Consider the following 20942-nt stretch of genomic DNA (forward strand, 5'->3'; position numbering starts at 1 on the left):
ATCCTGTTATAAATAAATAATGCTTTGTGACCTGCTTCTCCTGCTTACCACTATGTCATGAATGTCTTGCATTTATAATTTGCAAAAAGATGATGACTTTAAATTGTTGCATTGTAAATAATATGCTCTCTGCTATATTTAACTATCCTATTTTTTTTTTTTTAATTCATGAGGGAGGAGTTCAGAGAATCCATACAGGCAGCAAGTGGAGAAACTAGAACCCAGCCCTGCGTGTCAGGCACTCACTTTTCCACTGCAAAAAGCAAAGTGCTCAAATATGGGCAGTCTTGCAGATGTCTCGCACGAGGGCATTATAATAGCAACAAGAATGACTAATAAGTATTAATGGCTCATGACAAGAGAACAAATGCCATTAATTATCTTAATATATAAGGCATGTTAGTAATGTGTGTACAGAATTATTCATGCAAATATGGTTAGCCTGTGTCAGGAGAAGTTGCTGGGCGCAGACCTGGGCTCACAGCTTCGGTCTCCGCCGCTCCTTCCAGATGTGTATGGGTTGGGACTTCCAGGGACACGCCCCCGTGGAGCTCTGAGGAGCCAATCGGAGCGTGGAAGGCGGGGCTCTGGGAGCGACAACGGTGCTATCCAATGGGCAGAGAGTCTGGGCCGCTCCTGGCCAATGGGCGCGCTCCTCCAAGACGGTCGGAAGTGGTGAGGCGGCTCCGGGGGCCGTTGTTCAGCGCGGGGGCCGACTGAAGAGGCTCAGTGTCTTGGCTGGCTGGTCGGTTCGGCGTCCTTCGTCTCGTCCCAGGTGAGAGAAGCGGTGGCCAGCCCCTGGGGAGCCTCCTGCGGCCTCCAGTTCGGGAGGAGGCCGGCGTCCCGAGGGCGGGGTGTGTGGGCGAGGGTCTTCTGGGCCCGGGGGTCGCGGGGGTTTCTCGTAAGGAGAAAAATGCCCGCGCCGCGGCGTCTCCCCTGGCCAGTATGGGAGGCCGTACTTTCTTCTCTGGAAACCGTAGCCTCGACAGCCCCTGGCGGCACCGCCCCTTCCAGGCCTTGGCCGCGGGGGCTGGGAGGCGGCCGTCGTTCCGAGCGCCGCCGTGGGCACCGCGCCCCGGGCGGGGCTGGGCCCGAGTCGCGAGCTGCCAGCCTCAGGGGTCGCGGATGGCCTCGTGCGGACTTTAGGCCGACGGGCCCGTGTTCGAGTCACCACTCGGAACAACTGTGCGACGGCTGTCTCCCTGGACTTCCTCTTTCGCGGTCTCTGAAATGGGGATGATGGCTTTCACCTCGTAGTGTTGTGGTCTGGATTAAAAGACTGTCCGTGTAAAGCGTTTAGCAATCAGTGAACACACAGTAAGTGGCAACTATTATTTGTGAAGCTGGTGCCCTCTCCACTCCCCATCTCGGACGCCCCCTGGGAGGGGGCAGTTGGAAACCGCCTCCTCCTGGGTGTGGACCCTGCGGTGGTGTCTCCACCGCCTTGGGCACAGGAAATCCCGGGGGTGCTGGCTGACCCCTAAGAGGGGCGCCTTCTAAGGTTTGAAGGAAACTTATTCTACCAAAGCGCTTCCATGCATTCGCTCATTTACTCCTCCCAGTGACTCTTTAAAATATTGTCAGTTGTCTGCGTGAGGAACCTGAGGCTCAGGGAGGTTAAATCACACATCTGCTGAGTGGCAGAACCAGAATTGGCCCTCAGAGGGGCCGACTCCGAGCCCTGCGCGTCACCCCAACTCCCTTGTTGCTAGATAACCGGGCACTTCCCTCGTCCGAGGCTCTTACCTTGCCTTAGTGGGCTGGAATAATCTAAAGTAAATACAGGTATTAAAGTTGCAAGGGCATTGCTTTCTGTATTGACATCTTGTTGAGAAAGAAGGAAACATTTTCAGTGGTGAAACCTGGCAGACACGATCTCAACTAAATGATAAAAGTTAGCATCATCCGTAATAATAAGACTGTTAACATCATGTGCTTTCTGGTATAATGCACTGAGATGAGCACAACATCGCTTCTATGGTATTTCTGTCCAAAATGTATTAATCATGAGAAAACATCAAATGAACCCAAGCTGAAGTATATTCTACAGAATAACTAGCCAGCTCATTTAACAAGGTTATGCAAGATGAAAGACTGAAGGAGTTCCCTGGTGGTCCAGTGGTTAGGGCTCCGTGCTTCCACTACAGGGGGCACAGGTTCGATCCCTGGTCAGGGAACTAAGATCCTGCATGCCTCCAGACCAAAAAACAAACAAAAAAAAGAAAGACTGAAGAAACTTCCCAGATCAAAGAAGATTAAGGAGAAATAACAGCTAAATGCAATATGTGACTCTGGATTGCATCCTGAACCAGAGAAAGGGCATTAATGGCATGATTTGTGAAATTAACTAATTGTAGATTAGTTATTAGTATTGTATTAGTGTTAGTTTCCTGCACTTGGTCATTTTACTGTGGTTATTTATGATGTACTGGGTGAGAGGTATGTGGGAAGTCTTTGTGCTGTTTTTGCAAGTCAAATTATCTTAAAATGAAAATTAAAAAATCAAAAGGTAAAACCCTAGTGTGTTGGGTATTAAATGAAATGCACTGGTTTTGGTGACATTTTCTGTGCACTGTTTTTTTTTGTTTTGTTTTTGTGTTTTGCATGTCATTCTTAAAGCAGAAATGAAATTGAAAGATCATACTTCTTCCTTTGTTGTTTTCAGGAACAGCTAAAGATGGCTGAATTTCTGGATGGCCAGGACACTCGACTGTGTGACAACTGGTAAGGAATCTAAGAAATGTTCTTGGAATGAGGACAGTTCTTTCAAGAGTTGGGTTATTTATTGGCAGGTTAAAATTGGAGCCATATAATACGTTGTGCAAATATGTGGGACTAAAGCTTTTTTAACAATTTTGGATAAAATTGCCCGTTCTAGAAATTCAACAACATGGTTGGTTAGGTAGCATAGAGTAGTGACTAGACTGATGGGATGAAGCTGGGATTCAGCGCTCTGGTTCCTACCATTAATTAGTTAATGACTTTTGGCAAGTCACTTGACTGCTTTGAAACCTCACTTTTCTGACCTATAGGTAAGGGAATTTATTTTTTGTCTTCCTGGAAAAATATTGTACTTTTAAACTTTTTTTTGCTTTTTTTTAAAAAAAATTATTTATTTGGCTACACTGGGTCTTAGTTGTTGCATGCAGGGTCTTTAGTTGCGGCACGTGGGATCCAGTTCCCTGACCAGGGATTGAACTCGGGCCCCCCCTGCATTGGGAGCGCGGAGTCTTAGCCACTGGATCACCAGGAAAGTTCCTGCTTTTTAAAAGATGCTTAAAATATAATGAAATGTTCGGACTAGAGCAGTGTTTTTTTTTTTTTTTTGCGGTACGCGGGCCTTTCACTGTTGTGGCCTCTCCTGTTGCGGAGCACAGGCTCTGGATGCACAGGCTCAGCAGCCATGGCTCATGGGCCCAGCTGCTCCACGGCATTTGGGATCTTCCCGGACTGGGGCACGAACCCGTGTCCCCTGTATCAGCAGGCGGACTCTCAACTACTGCGCCACCGGGGAAGCCCTAGAGCAGTGTTTTTTAAAGTACGTTGCAAGGATTTCCCTGAATGGCTACAGTGGCTGTCTTGAGGTTGATTGGGAGCAAGGTTTAGTGTGAACTTGGCTCTACATGTACAACCAGAGCAGCTCAACTGTTTTTTTTTTTTTTAATATATATATAAATTTATTTATTTATTCTTGGCTGCGCTGGGTCTTCCTTGCTGCGCACTGGCTTTCTCTAGTTGTGGTGAGCGGGTGCTACTCTTTGTTGCGGTGCGTGGGCTTCTCATTGCAGTGGCTTCTCTTGTTGTGGAGCACGGACTCTAGGTGCCGCAGGCTTCAGTAGTTGTGGCATGTGGGCTTAGTAGTTGTGTCTCACGGGCTCCAGAGCGCAGGCTCAGTAACTGTGGTGCACGGGCTTAGTTGCTCCGTGATATACAGGATCTTCCTGGACCAGGGCTTGAACCCGTGACCCTTACATTGGCGGGCGGATTCTTAACCACTGTGCCACCAGGGAAGCCCCAGCTCAACTGTTTTTATAAAGGATTTTGCTGAAGGAATGTTCCACTGCTTTAAAAAAAAAAAAAAAAAGAAAGTCTAGTCAAAGTCTTCCAGCAGTCCAGTTTAATCATTATCATTTCATGATTCCAAAACTGTTAGTGGAAAGACTGGATGCAGACTTGAATGTCAAACTTTCTTATTTTGTTGTTTTTAACCGACAAGAGTGACAAGAAAGAGCAACTCTTTCTTGCTGAAACGAAACTTAAGAGTTCAGCTAGTAATTCCTGGTTGGGATTCCTGGTTGGGATTTCTCAAGAACCTGGTATTTCAATGACATACAAATTCCCTTACTGAAAGCAAAAGAAAAAAGCAAAGCAGAACTATCTGTGCTATGTTTAACTTACCAAACTGTGTTAGAAGGTGAGAGATTTTTTTTTTTTTTAAGTCAGTCACAGACCTCATTTTTTTAAAATAAATTTATTTTTAAAATTTATTTATTTTGGCTGCGTTGGTCCTTTGTTGCTGTGTGCGGGCTTTCTCTAGTTGCGGCGAGCAGGGGCTACTCTTTGTTGCAGTGCGCCGTCTTCTCATTGCGGTGGCTTCTCGTTGCGGAGCACGGGCTCTAGGCACATGGGCTTCAGTAGTTGCAACACACAGGCTCAGTAGTTGTGGCACATGGGCTTAGTTGTTCCGCGGCATGTGGAATCTTCCTGGACCAGGGCTCGAACCCATGTCCCCTGCATTGGCGGGCAGATTCTTAACCACTGCGCCACCAGGGAAGTCCAGAGATTTTTTTTTTTCTGTTTTGAATGGTTATTAATTATTGGTTCAGTTTCATTAATAGATATAGGCCTATTCAGATTATCTATTTCTTTTTTTTAATTAAAAGTTTATTTTATTTTTTACAATTTTTAAAGTTACTTTCCATTTACAGTTAATACAAAATATTGCCTATATTCCCTGTGTTGTAAAATACATCCTTGAGCCCATCTTACAATACTTTGTACCTCCTGCTTCCCATCCCCTATATTGTTCCTCCCCACCCCCCACTCATAACCACTAGTTTCCTCAGTGTGTCTGTGAGTCTGCTGCTTTTTTGTTATATACACTAGTTGGTCATATTTTGTTAGATTCCACATATAAATGATATCATACATTTGCAACTATTTTCTCCCATTCAGTAGGTTGTCTTTTTTTAAAATCATTTCTTTATTTTTTTCCCATGTTCAATATTAGTTATCTATTTTATACATATTGGTGTATACATGTCAATCCCAATATCCCAATTCTTCCCCCCCCACCCCCATCCCCACTTTCCCCTCTTGGTGTCCATGCATTTGTTCTCAGAGATGTTGATAAGGAAAATAGTTTGACCCAGATTGTTGAAAGGTTGAGCCAGATAAAAAATTTTATTTTTTTACTGCCTTTTTCTTTCTGCTCAGCTTCTTGGCAGCATTAGGATATAATCAGAACAACTGCTGGTCACAATATTCTTTCCCTGCATAGAATTAAGATTGTATTTCTGTGAGGGTGTCTTGCCTTATAGGGTATTTTTTCTCCTGTGCTACTATTACTTTTGCCATTTTAAAACTATTGTAGCTCTGTTTAGGTTTTATGTGTACTGTTCCTGATGCAAAGTGTAATAATCAATGATACAAATATTCACAAGGAAACATTGTGATTTTATAAGAAAACAGACAAATTGGCTTTAACATCAGTTAAGATATTCTTATTTTATCGGTCCACTCCAATTTGAAGGAATTTCAAACCTAGGACAGTAAATAAATAACTATGCTAAGGGAGTTTTAAAAAAAAAAGCAGGGGGCGGTAAGTTAATGGAAAGCTAATGAAAACAAGGTTATTCAAAGCCAAAGCAATTTATTTAAAGAAAAAAAGCAGATTAGCATGGAAAGCTGACTAAGCCAGCACAAACCTCCTGTCTGAGTAGTCCTGTTTAAATTCCAGGTTTTAAAATTTTGTCTCTAGAGTCATATTCCTGTTGTTCCTTAAGAAAAGTTAAGGTACTCATAAAAATATAAGCTGCGATTAAACCTGCTGGGCCAGTAAAAAGAATAGTTTGTTGTGATTGAAGATGATTTTTGCATGTTATCTCTTTTATTACTGTATTGTCTGATTGATGGGAGAGTTTGCAGGAGAGTTTGCGTCTAGGGAACAGAAACTTCAGTGTTAGAAGGCTTTGACTTTTTACTTTTGCGTGGCTCGATGTGTTTAGCATTTGGAAGGCTACTGGGGATTTTTCTGAAAGCCTTGGCTTGCCTTTCATTCATTTCTATCTAAAATGAATTTCATCTCTAACTTGGCTAGTCCTTCCTTGGGGCTTTTAGCAGTTTTATCTAGAATGGAATTGTGTTCTCATTTATCTCACTTAGAATGTCTTGATTTTATCTGTAAGTAGGTAGCAAGTATATTGGTATTTTGTCTGGTTAGTACATTTGGCGGAACTACCTTGGCAGTTAAATTTAAAAAGAAAGCAAAACCATCAGGCAACTGTTTCATGTAATCATTGCAAATAGCTTTTATCTTTTTCTTTCAAGGTTTCCCAAGAGGTGAAAATGTGTAATAGTAAATGCTCTGTGACCTTACCTAACAGCTGCTTTTGATTCTTGCTTCTTTATGTTATGGTCCTTAATATATTTTAATTCTAAAATTTTAGTGGCATTATGTATGTGGAATGCTCTATGTCAAAATAGCCCTGTAAAATAAAAACTGTAGACATTTATTTTCTTGACTTTAAAAGAAAATTATTGTCAAAATTATGGAAAAAGAATGTAGAATCTCAGCACTGTAAGCAGTAGTTACTGGCTTTAATTTTTTGTGGCATTTGTGCACATAGGATTTGCAATCAGGATACAGCTTTGCTTCTTGCATTTTGTTGGTGTACCATATTTAACTAGCTGTTCCCTTCGAGTTTAGATATTTTTAATGGTTTTCAGTTTTTTACCATTTTATGACACTAGTGATAATCTTCATAATTCCAAGAGTGGAATTACTGGGTCTTTAACATATAATTACAGGGTCTTTAAATACTCTTTAAGCATATAATTTTATGGTCCTAGAGATGCATTTGTAGACAGTTTATTTTAAAAATTTTTTAATTATTATTTTTAAGTTAATTGATTAATTTATTTTCAGCTGCGTTGGGACTTCGATGCTGCGTGCGGGCTTTCTCTAGTTGCCGGGAGTGGGGGCTACTCTTCGTTGCAGTGCGTGGGTGGCTTCAGTAGTTGTGGCTCACGGGCTTAGTTGCTTCACGGCATGTGGGATCTTCCCGGACCAGGGCTCAAACCCATGTCCCCTGCAATGGCAGGCGGATTCTTAACCACTGCGCCACCAGGGAAGTCCTGTAGACTGTTGAAAAGTAGTGGTTTTATACTACCACTAGCAATATTTTAGAGTACTAGTTTCATAACATCTTTAATAGTGGGACTAATTTTAATATTTATTAGTTTAATAGAGTTAGATGATAACTTCCACTATATATTTTAATATTCCACAGTTTTGAAAAACTTAGGCTGGGTTAATTTAAAACCAGTGGTTTCCTTAGAAAGCTGGGAATTTTGGAGAAATAGGGGAAGTTAAATGTATTGAAACATTGGTCATTTCCCTCTTTATCCATTGGAGTTTTCTTCCCATTTCTCACACTTGATTGTTATTCTGTATCACCTTCCAGTTTTGGTATGAGAGCTGCCTTGATAGTTCTACTTTTGGATAAAAATGAATTTGCATTTTTTGGTGTCTTGGTCTTTGAGATTGGGAGTATGACTATCGCTGGAGGCACATCATTCATCCTACTTTGAAATGTTTCTTAGACTATGAAGATAAAAACTATAAAAGAAATAAGCTATCTACAACTTAACGTGGGAGAAGGTTTCTATAGTATTCAGCTTCAGAGGCAAAATGGGTTATTAAAGATTTGTTGTGTAACTATCTGTATTTATCCTGTTCAGTATTTTATTTTCTGAAAATTTATTCTAGGTGACATACTTATAGGCACATTCTTTTAATGCATCCTTTAGTTAGACTGTGAAGTTGGAGCTTTCTCACGGTCATAACCAAATGAGTGAAAGGAAGGCCTTTGAATATTACGTGCCTCTAGTTAGAGTGTATATGTACTCTGGGAGAGGGGTTCAGGATTTCATTTCTGTACATTTCTGTAGTAAATTTCTGCAGTGAATGTAGTACATTTCTGTACATTTCTGCAGTGAATGTAGTACATTTCTGTACATTTCTGTACAATGTAGTACATTTCTGTACATTTCTGCAGTGAAGTTTATATCAACCCAGCCACAGAGCTTGGTCCCAATTAGCGTCTAGCCTGCTTTGAAAAGACACGTTGGACATAAAGGAGGCAAGTTCCCCTTCCCCCACTGACGATCCCAAAGCTGGCATCTGCTCCTTTTGGTTTGATTTTTAGTGGAATAAAATCTACTGAGATTAAAGCTATCTGAGACTGAAAATAAATGGTAGGCTGTTTTTTAAATAATCCTGGAGTGGATCATTGTGCTTTGGGGCATGGATGGTTTTGGAAAAGCCTAGCTCGGCTAGCTCTTCCTGGCATCTGACTATATGCTGTTAGTTGTGATAAGCTCTGACATCTAGAAAGTGAGGCTGAGCTTTTAGAGATAGTGCATAGCACTGATAACGCAGAGTGTTGCACAGAAGACTCAAAACCTTCAGGAGTTAATTCTTGAAAAGCAGGGGTAGTAACAGTCGTAAGAGCTTATACGCTAGATACTCACTAAAGAGAAATAATGGAGACTAAAGATTGGACAGGACAGATTTCCGTGTGATACCTCTGGGCATAGATGTCAGTAATTCTTGCCTTTTTCTCTGATCTATTTCTATAGCAAAAAAGAAATTCCTGTGTTTAACTTTACCATCCATGAGATCCACTGTCAAAGGAACATTGGTATGTGTCCTATCTGCAAGGAACCATTTCCCAAATCTGACATGGAGACTCACATGGCTACAGAACACTGTCAGGTGAACCACCAAGTACTTAGATGTTAATAAATGGATTATACTTGCTATTGTGTAATAACAAGTGAGCATGTTGTCACAAATAACTTACTGATTTTTGCTTCTTACCCTAGGTGACCTGCAAATGTAACAAGAAGTTGGAGAAGAGGCAGTTAAAGAAGCATGAGGTTAGTTGCCCTGCACTATGAAGGCAGTGAATTACCATGGAGCCAGTTCTATTGAGATTACAGAGCCACATGCAGAGCAGAAAGCCAGTGTTGTTGAGTCTTTGTTCTCCACCAGCTCCATGCACACTGCCTCTCAAAGCCTATTTGAGACTTTGTTTGCTGCCAGATTTGACTGCATGGCTGCTGTGCTTTATGCTCAAGCCTCAGAGCCTTTTTCCCTTTGGAACCGAGTCATTTCTCCTGGGGTTTATTGGCAGGCTCACTTGAGTGCTAAACCAAGCCTGGGATTGCCAGTGTGGTACGACCTCTAGCATACAGCCTGCCTTACATCTTATAATTTCATTTTGACTTCTTGATCACTTGGATGACATGCTGTTTACACCCAAAGAAATTCTCAGAGAGCATTTGATGAGAGAATATAATTTGGTCCCTAGTTGAGATAAAATTGGCTGTAGTTGAATGAGTATGTGTGTGTGTATATATATATATGTATATACATATATATATATGTATTTCTTTTTTTTTTGAATGAGCCTATTCACCAGTTAAAAATCCCAACAACTATTTAGTTGGTGGTCATGCAAGAGTGTGTGTACGTATGTAAAAATTCATCAAGGTATGCATTTATGATTTGTGCATTTCATTCTATGTATCTAAAAAGACTATTAACTTATTAATTTATAATTTTAAAAGGTGATTCATATTCAATGTAGAAAACTTGGAAAATATAAAAAGAAAGAAAGAACTACTCATGACCCCACAGCTCAGAGATAAACATCTCATAAATAATTTAGCACTCTTACTGTCATTATTTTATCTAAGCATTTGACTTACGTTTTACTAGGCCTCACCAGCAAAAGGGGGGTTATGATTGAGGTCATATTAACAATAATAATAAGTATTTCTTTGGCTCTTAACATCTACTTGCTGCATAAAACAACTCCAATCAATTGTTCCCCTCTTCTCCTTTTTCTCCCAGCTATTTCTGGGAGTCATATGGTGATAACACCAATCATTATGAACGTACAAGTACAAAGTATTTCCTAACATTCCTGCAAGTCAGGCTATGACAGTTGTAGACCACAGATTAAAGAGTTAAAAAAAATTCTCCTTTAAAAAAAAAATGTTGACACTTTATTTGCTGTTCTTGTGAGTTACTAGCAATTTTTAGGGTTGTTAACAAAGTACTTTTATATTATGTGGTGTGTGCCAGCAATTATTTTCTCTTTTGCTTTTGAGTAACTTAAATCAATGGCATTTATCTGATAAAACTTTTCTTTAAAAAAAAATCTTTCTGAATTGATATTATAGCTACATGGTATATAATTTTAAAGCCACAAAGCATATATATAAAAATTATCTCTCTTCCACTCCTCTTCCTAAGCACTCTTTGTCAGTTTCTTATGTTTTCTGTAAGAGATATTCCATGCATATACAAAATGTGAAAAATGTTTGAAGTATCATTTAGAATAAAACTTGGGTTTAATTTGTATGAAAAGAAATTTTGCTCTTTGACACAGTGGTTATAAAGTGTCTAAACTTTAGAAGTGATGTTATATGAAAGTTCTGAGTTTAAGTTCCCAAGTTTTGGAATGTCCATATCATAGTAACATATTCTTTCTTATCTTTTTAAAGGAATATTAATTATTTAGTGCTTTAGTGGCGATTTCAAATTAAGTATAAAAGTTTTGTCCTTCATCTGCTGAATACATTCACATTCTTGGGGTCATCTTCATTGGTGATTCTTGACTTATTTGGTCAATTTAAAGCCAGTGCTGGGCTTCCCTGGTGGCGCAGTGGTTAAGAATTCGCCTGTCAATGCAGGGGACACGGGTTCGGGCCCTGTTCCGGGAAGATCCCACATGCCATGGAGCAACTAAGCCTGTGCGCCACAGCTACTGAGCCTGCGCTCTAGAGCCCGTGAGCCACAACAACTGAGCCCACGTGCTGTAACTACTGAAGCCTGAGTGCCTAGAGCCCGTGCTCCGCAACAAGGGAAGCCACCACAATGAGAGGCCTGCACACCGCAACAGGGAGTGGCCCCCGGTCGCCGCAGCTAGAGAAAGCCCACGCACAGCAACAAAAACCCAACGCAGCCAAAAATAAAATAAATTAATTAAAAAAAAAAAAAGCCAGTGCTATATACAAATGTGCAGATTTGAAAAATCAGTGTCTTTCTAAAGGACAATCCCTTTTCCTCATTGCCAGGTACTTAAATCGGAGTAGTAAGGGGAAATTGGTCTGGGGGAGCTTTGACAAGCATATATGAATTGCTGTGCTTTTGCTCTTTGCTCCTGGGCTTCTCTGGCGGATTTTGGGTTACTTTGTAATGTGTGCACAAAATGATGGTAGGGTGGCTGAGTGAGTAGATTCCTTATAAGACTTTCTTTTCCTTTGTAGAACTTGGTGGCAGGACAAAGAGGGAAGGGGTGACTCTTAAATACATAGAAAACCATGGCAGGCAAAGCTAGGGTTGGAAGAGAATATTTTTGTAAATACTTTTTACTTTCCTTGCCCTGTACTTTATAAAACATGGCCTCTCTTAGATTCACATATTATCTGCCTCATTATTCTGTTTTGCAGGAGACTGAGTGTCCTCTACGACTTGCCCTTTGCCAGCACTGTGATTTGGAACTTTCTGTTCTCAAACTGAAAGACCATGAAGATTACTGTGGTGCCCGGACAGAGTTATGTGGCAACTGTGGGCGCAATGTCCTGGTGAAAGATCTGAAGACTCACCCTGAAGTTTGTGGGAGAGATGTGGAGGAAAAGAGAGATGAGGTTGCCATGCCGCCTAATGCATATGATGATTCTTGGGGTCAAGATGGTATCTGGATTGCATCCCAACTCAGACAAATTGAGGCTCTGGACCCACCCATGAGGCTCCCTCGAAGGCCCCTGAGAGCCTTTGAATCAGAACTTTTCCAAAGTAGAACCACCAACCAAAGGAGCATGACAGCCCAGTTTCCAATTCAGAATAATCTATGTGAGTTGTGTTTGGGATTAGAAAACTGGAATGGTATCAGATCTTAGGGCTGGTAGGAACAGGGCTTTGGAGCCAAATAGATCTTAATTATAGAAACCTGATTGTAGCTGGGTAACATAAGGAAGAATACTTAACTTTCCTATAGATTGGAATAACAGAACCTCTTTGCTATTGGATTTTTGTTGGATGACAGTTAGGGTTGATGGATGACAATGCTGTTAATAGCTGACACTGAGTATACCCTATGTGCTTAAAGGCATTTACAAAGTGCTTTAGATGTATTAACTCATTTAGTTCTCACAACAGTTTTATGAGGGTGGGTCAGTGGTAGAGCTGGGATTTGAATTCAGGCAATCTGACCCCATGCTTTAAGCCATCCTGCTATAATGCAGAAAATACATATAAAATGCCTAGCACAGTGCCTATCTCTTAGTTATAGCTCATTAATATTGTTTATTAATAAAAGTTAGAATAATAATGGAAGCTTTTATCATGGCAGACTTAACATTTGGAGTCCCATGAGCACTGAAGGGCTGGGCCTCTTTTGTTCCTGCACAGATTCCTATAAACCTTGAATATTTGCTAGGCATGGACTTGAACTAAGGGATGGCACCATCTTTAACGTTTCTTGAATACTGGCTTTTTTTTTCCTTCCCCAGTGGAAGAACAAGAAAGGCAGGAAAGGAATAGAAGCCGACAGACCCTCAAAGAGGGTGGTGAAGACAGTGCAAACTTGGATTTCATGTTGGCCCTAAGTCTGCAAAATGAAGGCCAGGCCCCCAACTTGGCAGAGCAGGACTTCTGGAGGGTCATATGTGAGGCAGACCAGTCCCATGAAGGTCCCGGTGCTCTGAATGACATAAGGGGTATGTTTGTTTACACTAGCCTCTGTCTCTACAGTTTTTTAAAGTCTTACACTAAACAATTTATATAAAATTGAAAGTTTTTCATGAGATAGAATTTTTTAAAATTTTGTTCATTTGCTTTTCCCAACTTTTATTTATTTACTTATTCATTTACTTATTTATTTATTCATTCATTCTTGCATGCATGCATGCATGCTGCCCAGTTGTGTCTTAGTTGTGGCATGTGGGATCTTTAGTTGCAGCATGTGGGATCTAGTTCCCTGACCAGGGATTGAACCCAGGCCCCTGCATTGGGAGCGCAGAGTCTTAACCACTGGACTACCAGGGAAGTCCCTGTCATATCTTTAAACATGTTAAAAATACTTGTTTTTCTATTGTGTCTGAAAATATACCTAAAGTCTATTTTTTGCTATTTGCTGTTTCTACTGACTCTCAACGGTGGCTTGCTGCTTCCCTCTGTGTGCGTGCGTGCGTGCGTGCGTGCGTGTGTTTTAACATTAAGTTTTCTGGTGTGTTCCTCTGAGGGTATTTATATATGCTTCTAGCAGGCTCCTGGGGATACTACTGACTGGAATAATTTTAAATTGAAGTTTTGGCCTGGGCTTCTTAAAACCATAAATGTGAATTTATGTAAAAACATAAATGTAGATTCTCTACTCAAACCCACGTAAAGGCCAAACTCTGGTTACTGTTCCTTAGTAGAGATTTTTCCCTCTTCTATGTAGAGCCAAAGCTTAGTTAGGCAAGTTTCCTTACCTCCTCGCATCGTTCACCCTCCCTTGTTCAACAGTCTGACTGAGGCTGTTGTGTTTTGGGATGCCTGGGATTAAAATTACTCTTATTTATTGGGGTTGGCCAAAACGTTCTTTTGGGTTTTTGTAACATCTTACAGAAAAACCTGAACGACCTTTTTGGCCAACCCAGTATTTTCTCATTTAAGTTACTTTTATTCAGCATCTTTTGTTTATATTTTGTACTGGGAGGGTTTTTCTTCTCAGGATATTTGTCTTCCAGTAATATCCAAGCCTCAGTTTCTTCATCTGTAAAATGAGGGTCATGTGGATCTACTTCATAACATTTTTCCTGAGGATTGAAATAATGCACAGAAGGTTTTTAGATTACTGACTAGGGTTATGACACATTTAAATTTCTTTCTTAATTGGAGTAGTGGGTAAACTACTACTTTACTGCTTCTCAGGAAATGGTGACAAGTAAATCTCTTTCTGTAGTGCAGGTTTTTTGCTTAGGGTTTGTCTCTTAAATAGTTTCCCTTCAAGGATTTTCAGCCCCACAAATTGCTATGTCCAAGAAATTGCAAAGGAAATCAGACTTTCCTATCAAACCCCCCAGGGGGGATAAAAGGTAGAATCAGGTTTGTTTTTGTTCGAGTCTGACTGTGTGGCCTGATACCTAGGTGCAGCTGATGAGACCATGTTGCCTTGTGAATTTTGTGAGGAGCTCTACCCAGAGGAACTGCTGATTGACCATCAGGTGTGTTGTGAATTACCTGAGGGCTTTAAGCTTTAGGGAGGAATATGTGCAGGCCCTATTGGTGTTGCAGGCCACACGAGATCTTGAGCAAACTATTTTAATACAACTCCTGTGATAGGAGTAGCAACTGTGTTTTTAACCCTGGGGTGACTGACATGTGGGCATGAGAACTCAGCCTCATTCCCTCTTGGGCAAAGTAACATTTACACCAGCAGGCCCAGTTGCTGACTCCGTTCTGTGGTGATAGTGTACATCTCTACTGACCATCTTGTAATCTGGTCTCATCTCATGGTACATTTGATTTATTGGAGCCATACTGAAGTCCTTGCAGTTCCCGGGAGGGTCAGGAATCTGTTTTGCACTTTACTTTTCTGCCAGCTACCCCGCTTCCTTAACACACCCCTCACTCATAGACTCAGTTCAGACATGACTTTCAGGAAACCATCCTGTGGAATGCTCTGAAGGCTAGGCCAGAGGTCCCACCTGCATGCTCCCCGCAAGTCCTGTGCCCACAGCTCTCTTAGCCTGTTACCCTCACCCTGTGGTGTTGTCTTGCTGATCCCCTGTTGGTCTGCACCACTCAGCTGAGTTCCTTGAGAACAGGTTCTGGGTTTTCTTAGTTTCTGGAATCTCTTAACGCCTGGTATATGAAAGGTGTCAGGTATTTTGAATGATTGAAGGTTCTTGTGCTATTTAGGAATGATTAGAGAGTAGCCTTTGTGTTTGAAGAGTAGCTCCACTGATGGAGGGAGCCACTTTTCCCCTCAACACTTACTCTCTGATTTGGTTTGGCCTAGTCTGGCACTTCCATAGCTGTTAAGTAGTCCCTGTGCTCTGGGTGGAACATGCATTCCCCCCGTAAGTGGAACAATACAGCATCTGAATACATCTAGTATTTGGTTTGGGAGTAGCATGAGAAAATCCATTAATAGGGATAACAAAGAATATTTGGGCCTCTCTTACTGTATGACTGTGGGAAGAATCTTGAATCTTTTCAAATTAATTTAAAAAGAATAATCACATTAACACAGTAAAAAAAAAATTAAAACAGTACAGAAATGTTTAAAATAAAAGCAAAGTGAGTGTTCCATCTGTGTTCCTCTGACCCTTCTTAGTCCCTCTCCCCAATATTAAACATTATTAAGATTTTGTGACTTATGGAAAATATTTTCAGAATGTAGTTTGTTCCTTAACCTCTGCTTTTTTTTTTTTTAACCTATGTTTTTTGAGACAGACGAGTTGTAACCCTTCATGTGCCTTACCTCCGATCAGTGTGGGCAATGCTTCTCCCAAAGGGGTGGAGGACCCTGATGTCATCTTCCAGAAGTTGATGCAGCAGGCTGCAAGTAACCAGTTAGACTCTTTGATGGGCCTGAGCAGTTCACCTTCTGTGGAGGACAGCATCATCATCCCCTGTGAATTCTGTGGGGTCCAGCTGGAAGAGGAGGTGCTATTCCATCACCAGGTAAGAACACTTGGAGGACCTGTCCACTTCTTCCATCCTGTTGATCCTCTGAGCGAACCTGAGGCTTTTAGAGCCAAGAATGCCTCTTTGGCCTTTAAGTTGTGTGCATACCTGATCTGGCTACTGGCCATGTCCTGTTTTGTGAGCTGTGTGAGGTATAAAGTACCTCAGGCCTTTGGACTTTCTCTGCCTTCTGGCAGTGGAAACCATCCTGTCACTAGCTGTGGCCCAAGGAGCCAGGACTCCATTTAAGCAGGCATGGAGGACTTGCCAGAGGGTTTAGAAAAGCATTTCCCTGAGGTCATCGACAATTTCTACTTTTGACCAGGTGGGTTCTTCCCTGTTGGGGTGGCACTTGCGTCTTGCATTCCAGGAGACTGGGATCTAATTCTAGCTTTGCCATATGGTTGGTCTAAGATAGGTCCCATTCCCTCACTGGGGACATCTGTAAATGAAGGAGTTAAACTAGATAATCTGAAGTCCTTTTTCAGCTTTTGCAGTCTAGGATGCCAGCATCTTAATGGAAGATACGTTCTCTGCCCCATCTTGTTTGTCGTGGGAGCTAACACTGAAGGTATTTCAGGGGCATTTCTGTGATCAATGCCCTATAGCTAGCTGTTGCTAGAACACCACACATTGCATTTCTGTAATAAAGACTTTTGCCTTTGGATCAAGCAGTAGATAAGTCACTGCTTGTTGTCTCCTCAGGAGACTACAAAGTAAGCAGTGGTGCAAATACTCTGTGGTCAAAATGTAGGCATGCTTTTCTGGGCTCCTAGGACCAGCTCTTCTTTCATCCCTGAACAAATCAGAGAGTGCTTCTGTCAGTGCTAGTTGGAATGATTGCTCTGTTCCAGGTGTGCTTCCTCTTAGTCCCAGGCCCTTCCTCTCAGTGGTTGTCAAAGTCATCCTGTCCCATCGACACCCCCCCCCCCCCCGCCAGCCTCCCCATAAGGTGTGTTCACCCAACCTGCTGTTCCTTCCTTTCCTCCCGCTGCTCCCTCTCTGAGGAATGACTCAGTCCAGAGGTACTAATTCTGGTTTTTCTTGTTAGGACCAGTGTGACCAACGCCCAGCTACAGCAAACAACCACATGTCGGAGGGGATTCCTAGTCAGGATCTCCAGCCTCGACAGACTTCACCAGAGCTACCCAAGAGGCGTGTCAGACACCAGGGTATTAGCCAGGGATGAGCCAAGGCTGCAGGTCTGCTGCTGCCTTGGGCCTGCTTTCCACTTCTCATCTGCTACTCTAAAATGGGTTTTACCTTCATCCCAAATGAGCAAGCATAGTACGAGCTCACTGGGGACTCCCTTGGGGCTACCTGTGGTCCTGTGTTAGACTCAGGTGTCTCGGGTGTGTAGCTTTATAGGGTAATGGCTTTGGGGACAGCCATGAGCTATGCATATCAGTCAGTGCTTATTCAGCCGCTGGTCCCTGTCAGTACATTTAGCGGATGATTGGAAGATAATTTTCAGCCTTACTGTGGCTGCCCTGGGCCCCTGCTTCTAGTTGAAATATGCTCAACTAGAGTAGGATAATCAAACTTATTATCAGTATTCTTATTATGTAATAGTCTCACAACTAGGCAAGTAAAATTGCTTTTGAAACCCCGTTGCCATTAGAAGCCCAAAGCCAATTAGAAATGATTCTTCAAAGTTTGCTTGTGCACCATTGTTGACTAGTTAGTGAGGACTTAGGCGGTAAGTGTACAGTGTGGATTAATGTTTCCAACCCTGTCCTGGAGACATGGGTTTCAGCATCCTTTAGGGATGAGGCAGTCATCTTTTACCCAGCATCTTTTGTTCCTGCTCCAAATCCAGCACTAATAGCAAGAGCAGCCTTTTCCCTAAGGCTGGTGCTCTTTTCTCTTCTCAGGAGACCTGTCTTCTGGTTACATGGATGATATCAAGCAGGAAATGGCCAAAGGGCCCACCTATCCTCTCCCTGCCAGCAGACCCACTAACAATATGACGGCTACTTCTAACTGCCTGACAACATCCACATCAGGCCCCAGACCTGGGTGCCAGCCCAGCCCTCCTCGCGCTCTGAAGCTCAACAACTTAGACAGCCAGGGCATCCAGGGGCACAATCGAAACAGCCATAATGGGGCCCTGGCTCCTGGGCACGTTCCAGTGGTTCACTCCGCTCGAAGTCTCTACCCAGAAAACCTTGTGCCCTCTTTCCCCCGTGGGCCTTCAGGGAGATGCGGAGCAAGGTGAGAATCAGTGGCCTGGGAGTGGAGCTTGTGGGTGGCTCAGGAGAACGTGGAAGTGTGGACTTCGCTTGTATTGTGGCCTGATTCAAAATGTTCCTTTGCTCTGTGTGTTTTTTTTTTTTTTTTTTTTTGCGGTACGCGGGCCTCTCACTGCTGTGGCCTCTCCCGTTGCGGAGCACAGGCTCCGGACGCGCAGGCCACGGCTCACGGGCCCAGCCGCTCCGCGGCATGTGGGATCTTCCCGGACCAGGGCACGAACCCGTGTCCCCCGCATCGGCAGGCGGACTCTCAACCACTGTGCCACCAGGGAAACCCCTGTGTGGTTTTTTATTCATTAGTTTTATCTGCTACTGGAGAGCTGCTTTTGTCTGGTTCCAGCTGTTCTGTTCTGAGTTTTCTGACTTTTGCTTGGGGCATCTCGGGAACTAGTTTCCAATCCTTCTCTTTCAGTGGCAGGAGTGAAGGTGGCAGGAACCCCCGGGTCACCCCCACGACCGCCAGCTACCGCAGCAGAACTGCAAAGGTGAGCGGGATCCAGCCCAGAATGCTCATTGAGGACTCAGAAGTGGGTGGGCTGGTATGGTTCTTGAAGTCAGAAGCAGCTGGGCAACAGGCCGGTTGTGGCTGAGGACTGTTCTTGTGCTTTTGATGAGGAGGTTTCCATAGAAGCCTGACATTTCTGGCGCTCTTCAGGAGGAGTGCTGCTTTCTTACTTTCTACGTAAACTTCGTCTGTGTTCTATTGTTCAACAGGCAAAACCCTCCAAGCAGCAGGGAGCTGGGGATGCAGAGGAGGAAGAGGAGGAGGAGTAACAGTGTCTGCAGGGAACTTGCGCATCGGTTCCATCTTTCCTGCACAAGTTGCCGTGGTGCAGCCCCGCCCCTTGGGTTCTGTGGGTAGGGGCCATCTGACAGATGTAACTTTTTCTAGGCTATGGCCATTTTGTGTCTTTTGAGATTGTGCTGTGGGAGTTTGGGGGTTTGAGGGAGGGTTAGCAGGGAGGCTGTTGAGAATGTTTCAGCTTTAGCTGCTGCCTTTTGGCAGCATAAGTTACGGCCTCTTGGCCCACCAGGGCTTCATCTTTTGACATGCTGTCACCACTGCTTCATGGTGCTGTGTGGTCCTGGTGAAAAGAGGGAGGGTTCTAGAAACCTGGTCCCCACCAGTGAGGTGATGCTCTTCATGTGGTGGCCTAAATTGGGGAACTTTTGGATATCCTCTCCTGTGTACTGCCCATCCTCACTCTAGAATTTGGGCCTCTGGTGTGCGTGGAGGAGCTTTGGTAAAGTGTTCAGGCCAGTTGCAATATGTGTTAGGAACGAGGTTTGGAGATGAGTTGAGCCACAGGTGAGCGGACTATGTACAGGCTTTGTTTTAATCTGCTTCTTTGGCATTTGGCATCACTGCCTTCTGTTTCTGATGGGGAGCATGGCTCCTTTGCCTTCACTGCCTTCTGATGGGAAAGGCTGGGGGCTCTCTGTCCCCTCCAGGGCCATGCTGGGCTCTGTGCTAATCAGGAGTGAGGCCTAAGCTCATGGCTTGCTCTGAAAACCAAGAATCAGAGCCCCCTCCCCCTCTTTTTATTTTACTGTTATTATTATTATTATAATTATTAACATCCTTGTGATAGAAATAAAGTTTGTACTTGGAGTTCAGCTGAGTCTTGTGGTTCCTTCTCCTGTGTGCTCTTTGGAGACTTTAGGGAGACCAGAGTGGACTGGAGTCAGCTCTGAAGAATGGGGGAAGGTGAGCAGGGCTAGGTTTTCTCTGTGCTTCTTGGAACCCCAGCAGATCCAGCATCATCCTTCTCAGAGTGCCAGACATTCAAGGTATAGTTTTCTCTTTTACTGGAGTTGGAGGAAACTGACAGGTGGCTGCAGCTCTGGGGATGATTTGGGGTGGGCTGGGGGCTGCCTCCAACTGAAGAGAGGAAGGCAGATTCCTCAGAAGCCTCAGTCCTGAGAGTTGTTGAACCTTAGCAGCATTATTCATTACCCCTCAGCACCTCATACTTTGCCCTGGACCATCTAGTACCTTAGCTCATTTTGAGCTCATTTGTTTTTCTCTCAACAACCTAGTGGGGGTGGGAAAGGTAGGAAGAATTGCCCCAATTTCATATGTGGAAAGGAGTGACTTGCGTAGGCTATGCAGCTAATTCATGACAGCTGGGACTCTGAATTATACTGAGATAAAGAAAAAGGGGGACTTCCCTGGTGGTCCAGGGATTAAGACTCCATGCTTCCACTGCAGGGGGTGTAGGTTCAAAAAAGGGGATGGAACCCAGGCTCATGGCAGTGAAATCGCCAAGTCCCAACCACTGGACCGCCAGGGAATTCCCTATTTATTTCCTCTTCCGTGAACTTTGATGGTTTGTGTCTTTCAAGGAATTTGTCCATTTCAGTAAGTTGTTTAACTTATTAACATAAGGTATTCATAATATTCCCTCCCTTATTATTTAAAAAATATCTGTAAAGTTTGTAGTGATGTCACCTCTTTAATTTCGTTTGTTGATAATTTGTGTCTTTTCTCTTTCCCTAATGTGTTTGGCTAGAGCACGGATCTCCAAATTTTTCTTTGATAAAAGCCAAATAGTAAATATTTAAGGTTTTGCAGGCTATACTGTGTGTATTTCAACTACAGTAAGCCCCCTACATACCAACCTTCAAGTTGTGAACTTTCAAAGATGCGAACGTGAGTTTGTGTGTCCAGTCATGTAAGTTAGTTCACGTGTCTGGTGTACATTGTCACGTGTGTG

General features: G+C 43.0%; 1 protein-coding gene across 2 annotated transcripts; it reads left to right on the top strand.

The window, feature by feature from the left end:
- Positions 1–638: 638 nt before the first annotated feature.
- TRAFD1 (TRAF-type zinc finger domain containing 1) lies at positions 639–19837 on the top strand. Of its 2 annotated transcripts, XM_004281445.4 has the most exons (12): positions 639–775; positions 2666–2724; positions 8863–8998; positions 9109–9162; positions 11746–12148; positions 12808–13014; positions 14429–14505; positions 15740–15970; positions 17025–17145; positions 17848–18187; positions 18638–18710; positions 18940–19837. In XM_004281445.4, the coding sequence occupies exons 2-12, from the start codon at positions 2678–2680 to the stop codon at positions 18997–18999; spliced, it is 1749 nt and encodes a 582-aa protein (XP_004281493.1). In that variant the 5' UTR covers positions 639–775; positions 2666–2677; the 3' UTR covers positions 19000–19837. The 2 variants fall into 2 exon arrangements, with proteins under 2 accessions (XP_004281493.1, XP_049554359.1); XM_049698402.1 differs by lacking the exon at positions 12808–13014.
- Positions 19838–20942: the final 1105 nt, after the last annotated feature.

The sequence above is a fragment of the Orcinus orca genome, chromosome 15, assembly GCF_937001465.1.
Source record: "Orcinus orca chromosome 15, mOrcOrc1.1, whole genome shotgun sequence".
Classification (NCBI taxonomy): Eukaryota; Metazoa; Chordata; class Mammalia; order Artiodactyla; family Delphinidae; genus Orcinus; species Orcinus orca.

What these genes read in the sequence shown, in the direction of transcription:
- TRAFD1 (XM_004281445.4), top strand. Translation starts at nt 2,678, where the DNA reads ATGGCTGAATTTCTGGATGGCCAGGACACTCGACTGTGTGACAACTG. An exon ending in AACTGCTGATTGACCATCAG is followed by an intron (nt 14,506 to 15,739) that starts GTGTGTTGTGAA and finishes TTTTTGAGACAG; the next exon opens with ACGAGTTGTAACCCTTCATG. An exon ending in TCAGGGAGATGCGGAGCAAG is followed by an intron (nt 18,188 to 18,637) that starts GTGAGAATCAGT and finishes CTTCTCTTTCAG; the next exon opens with TGGCAGGAGTGAAGGTGGCA.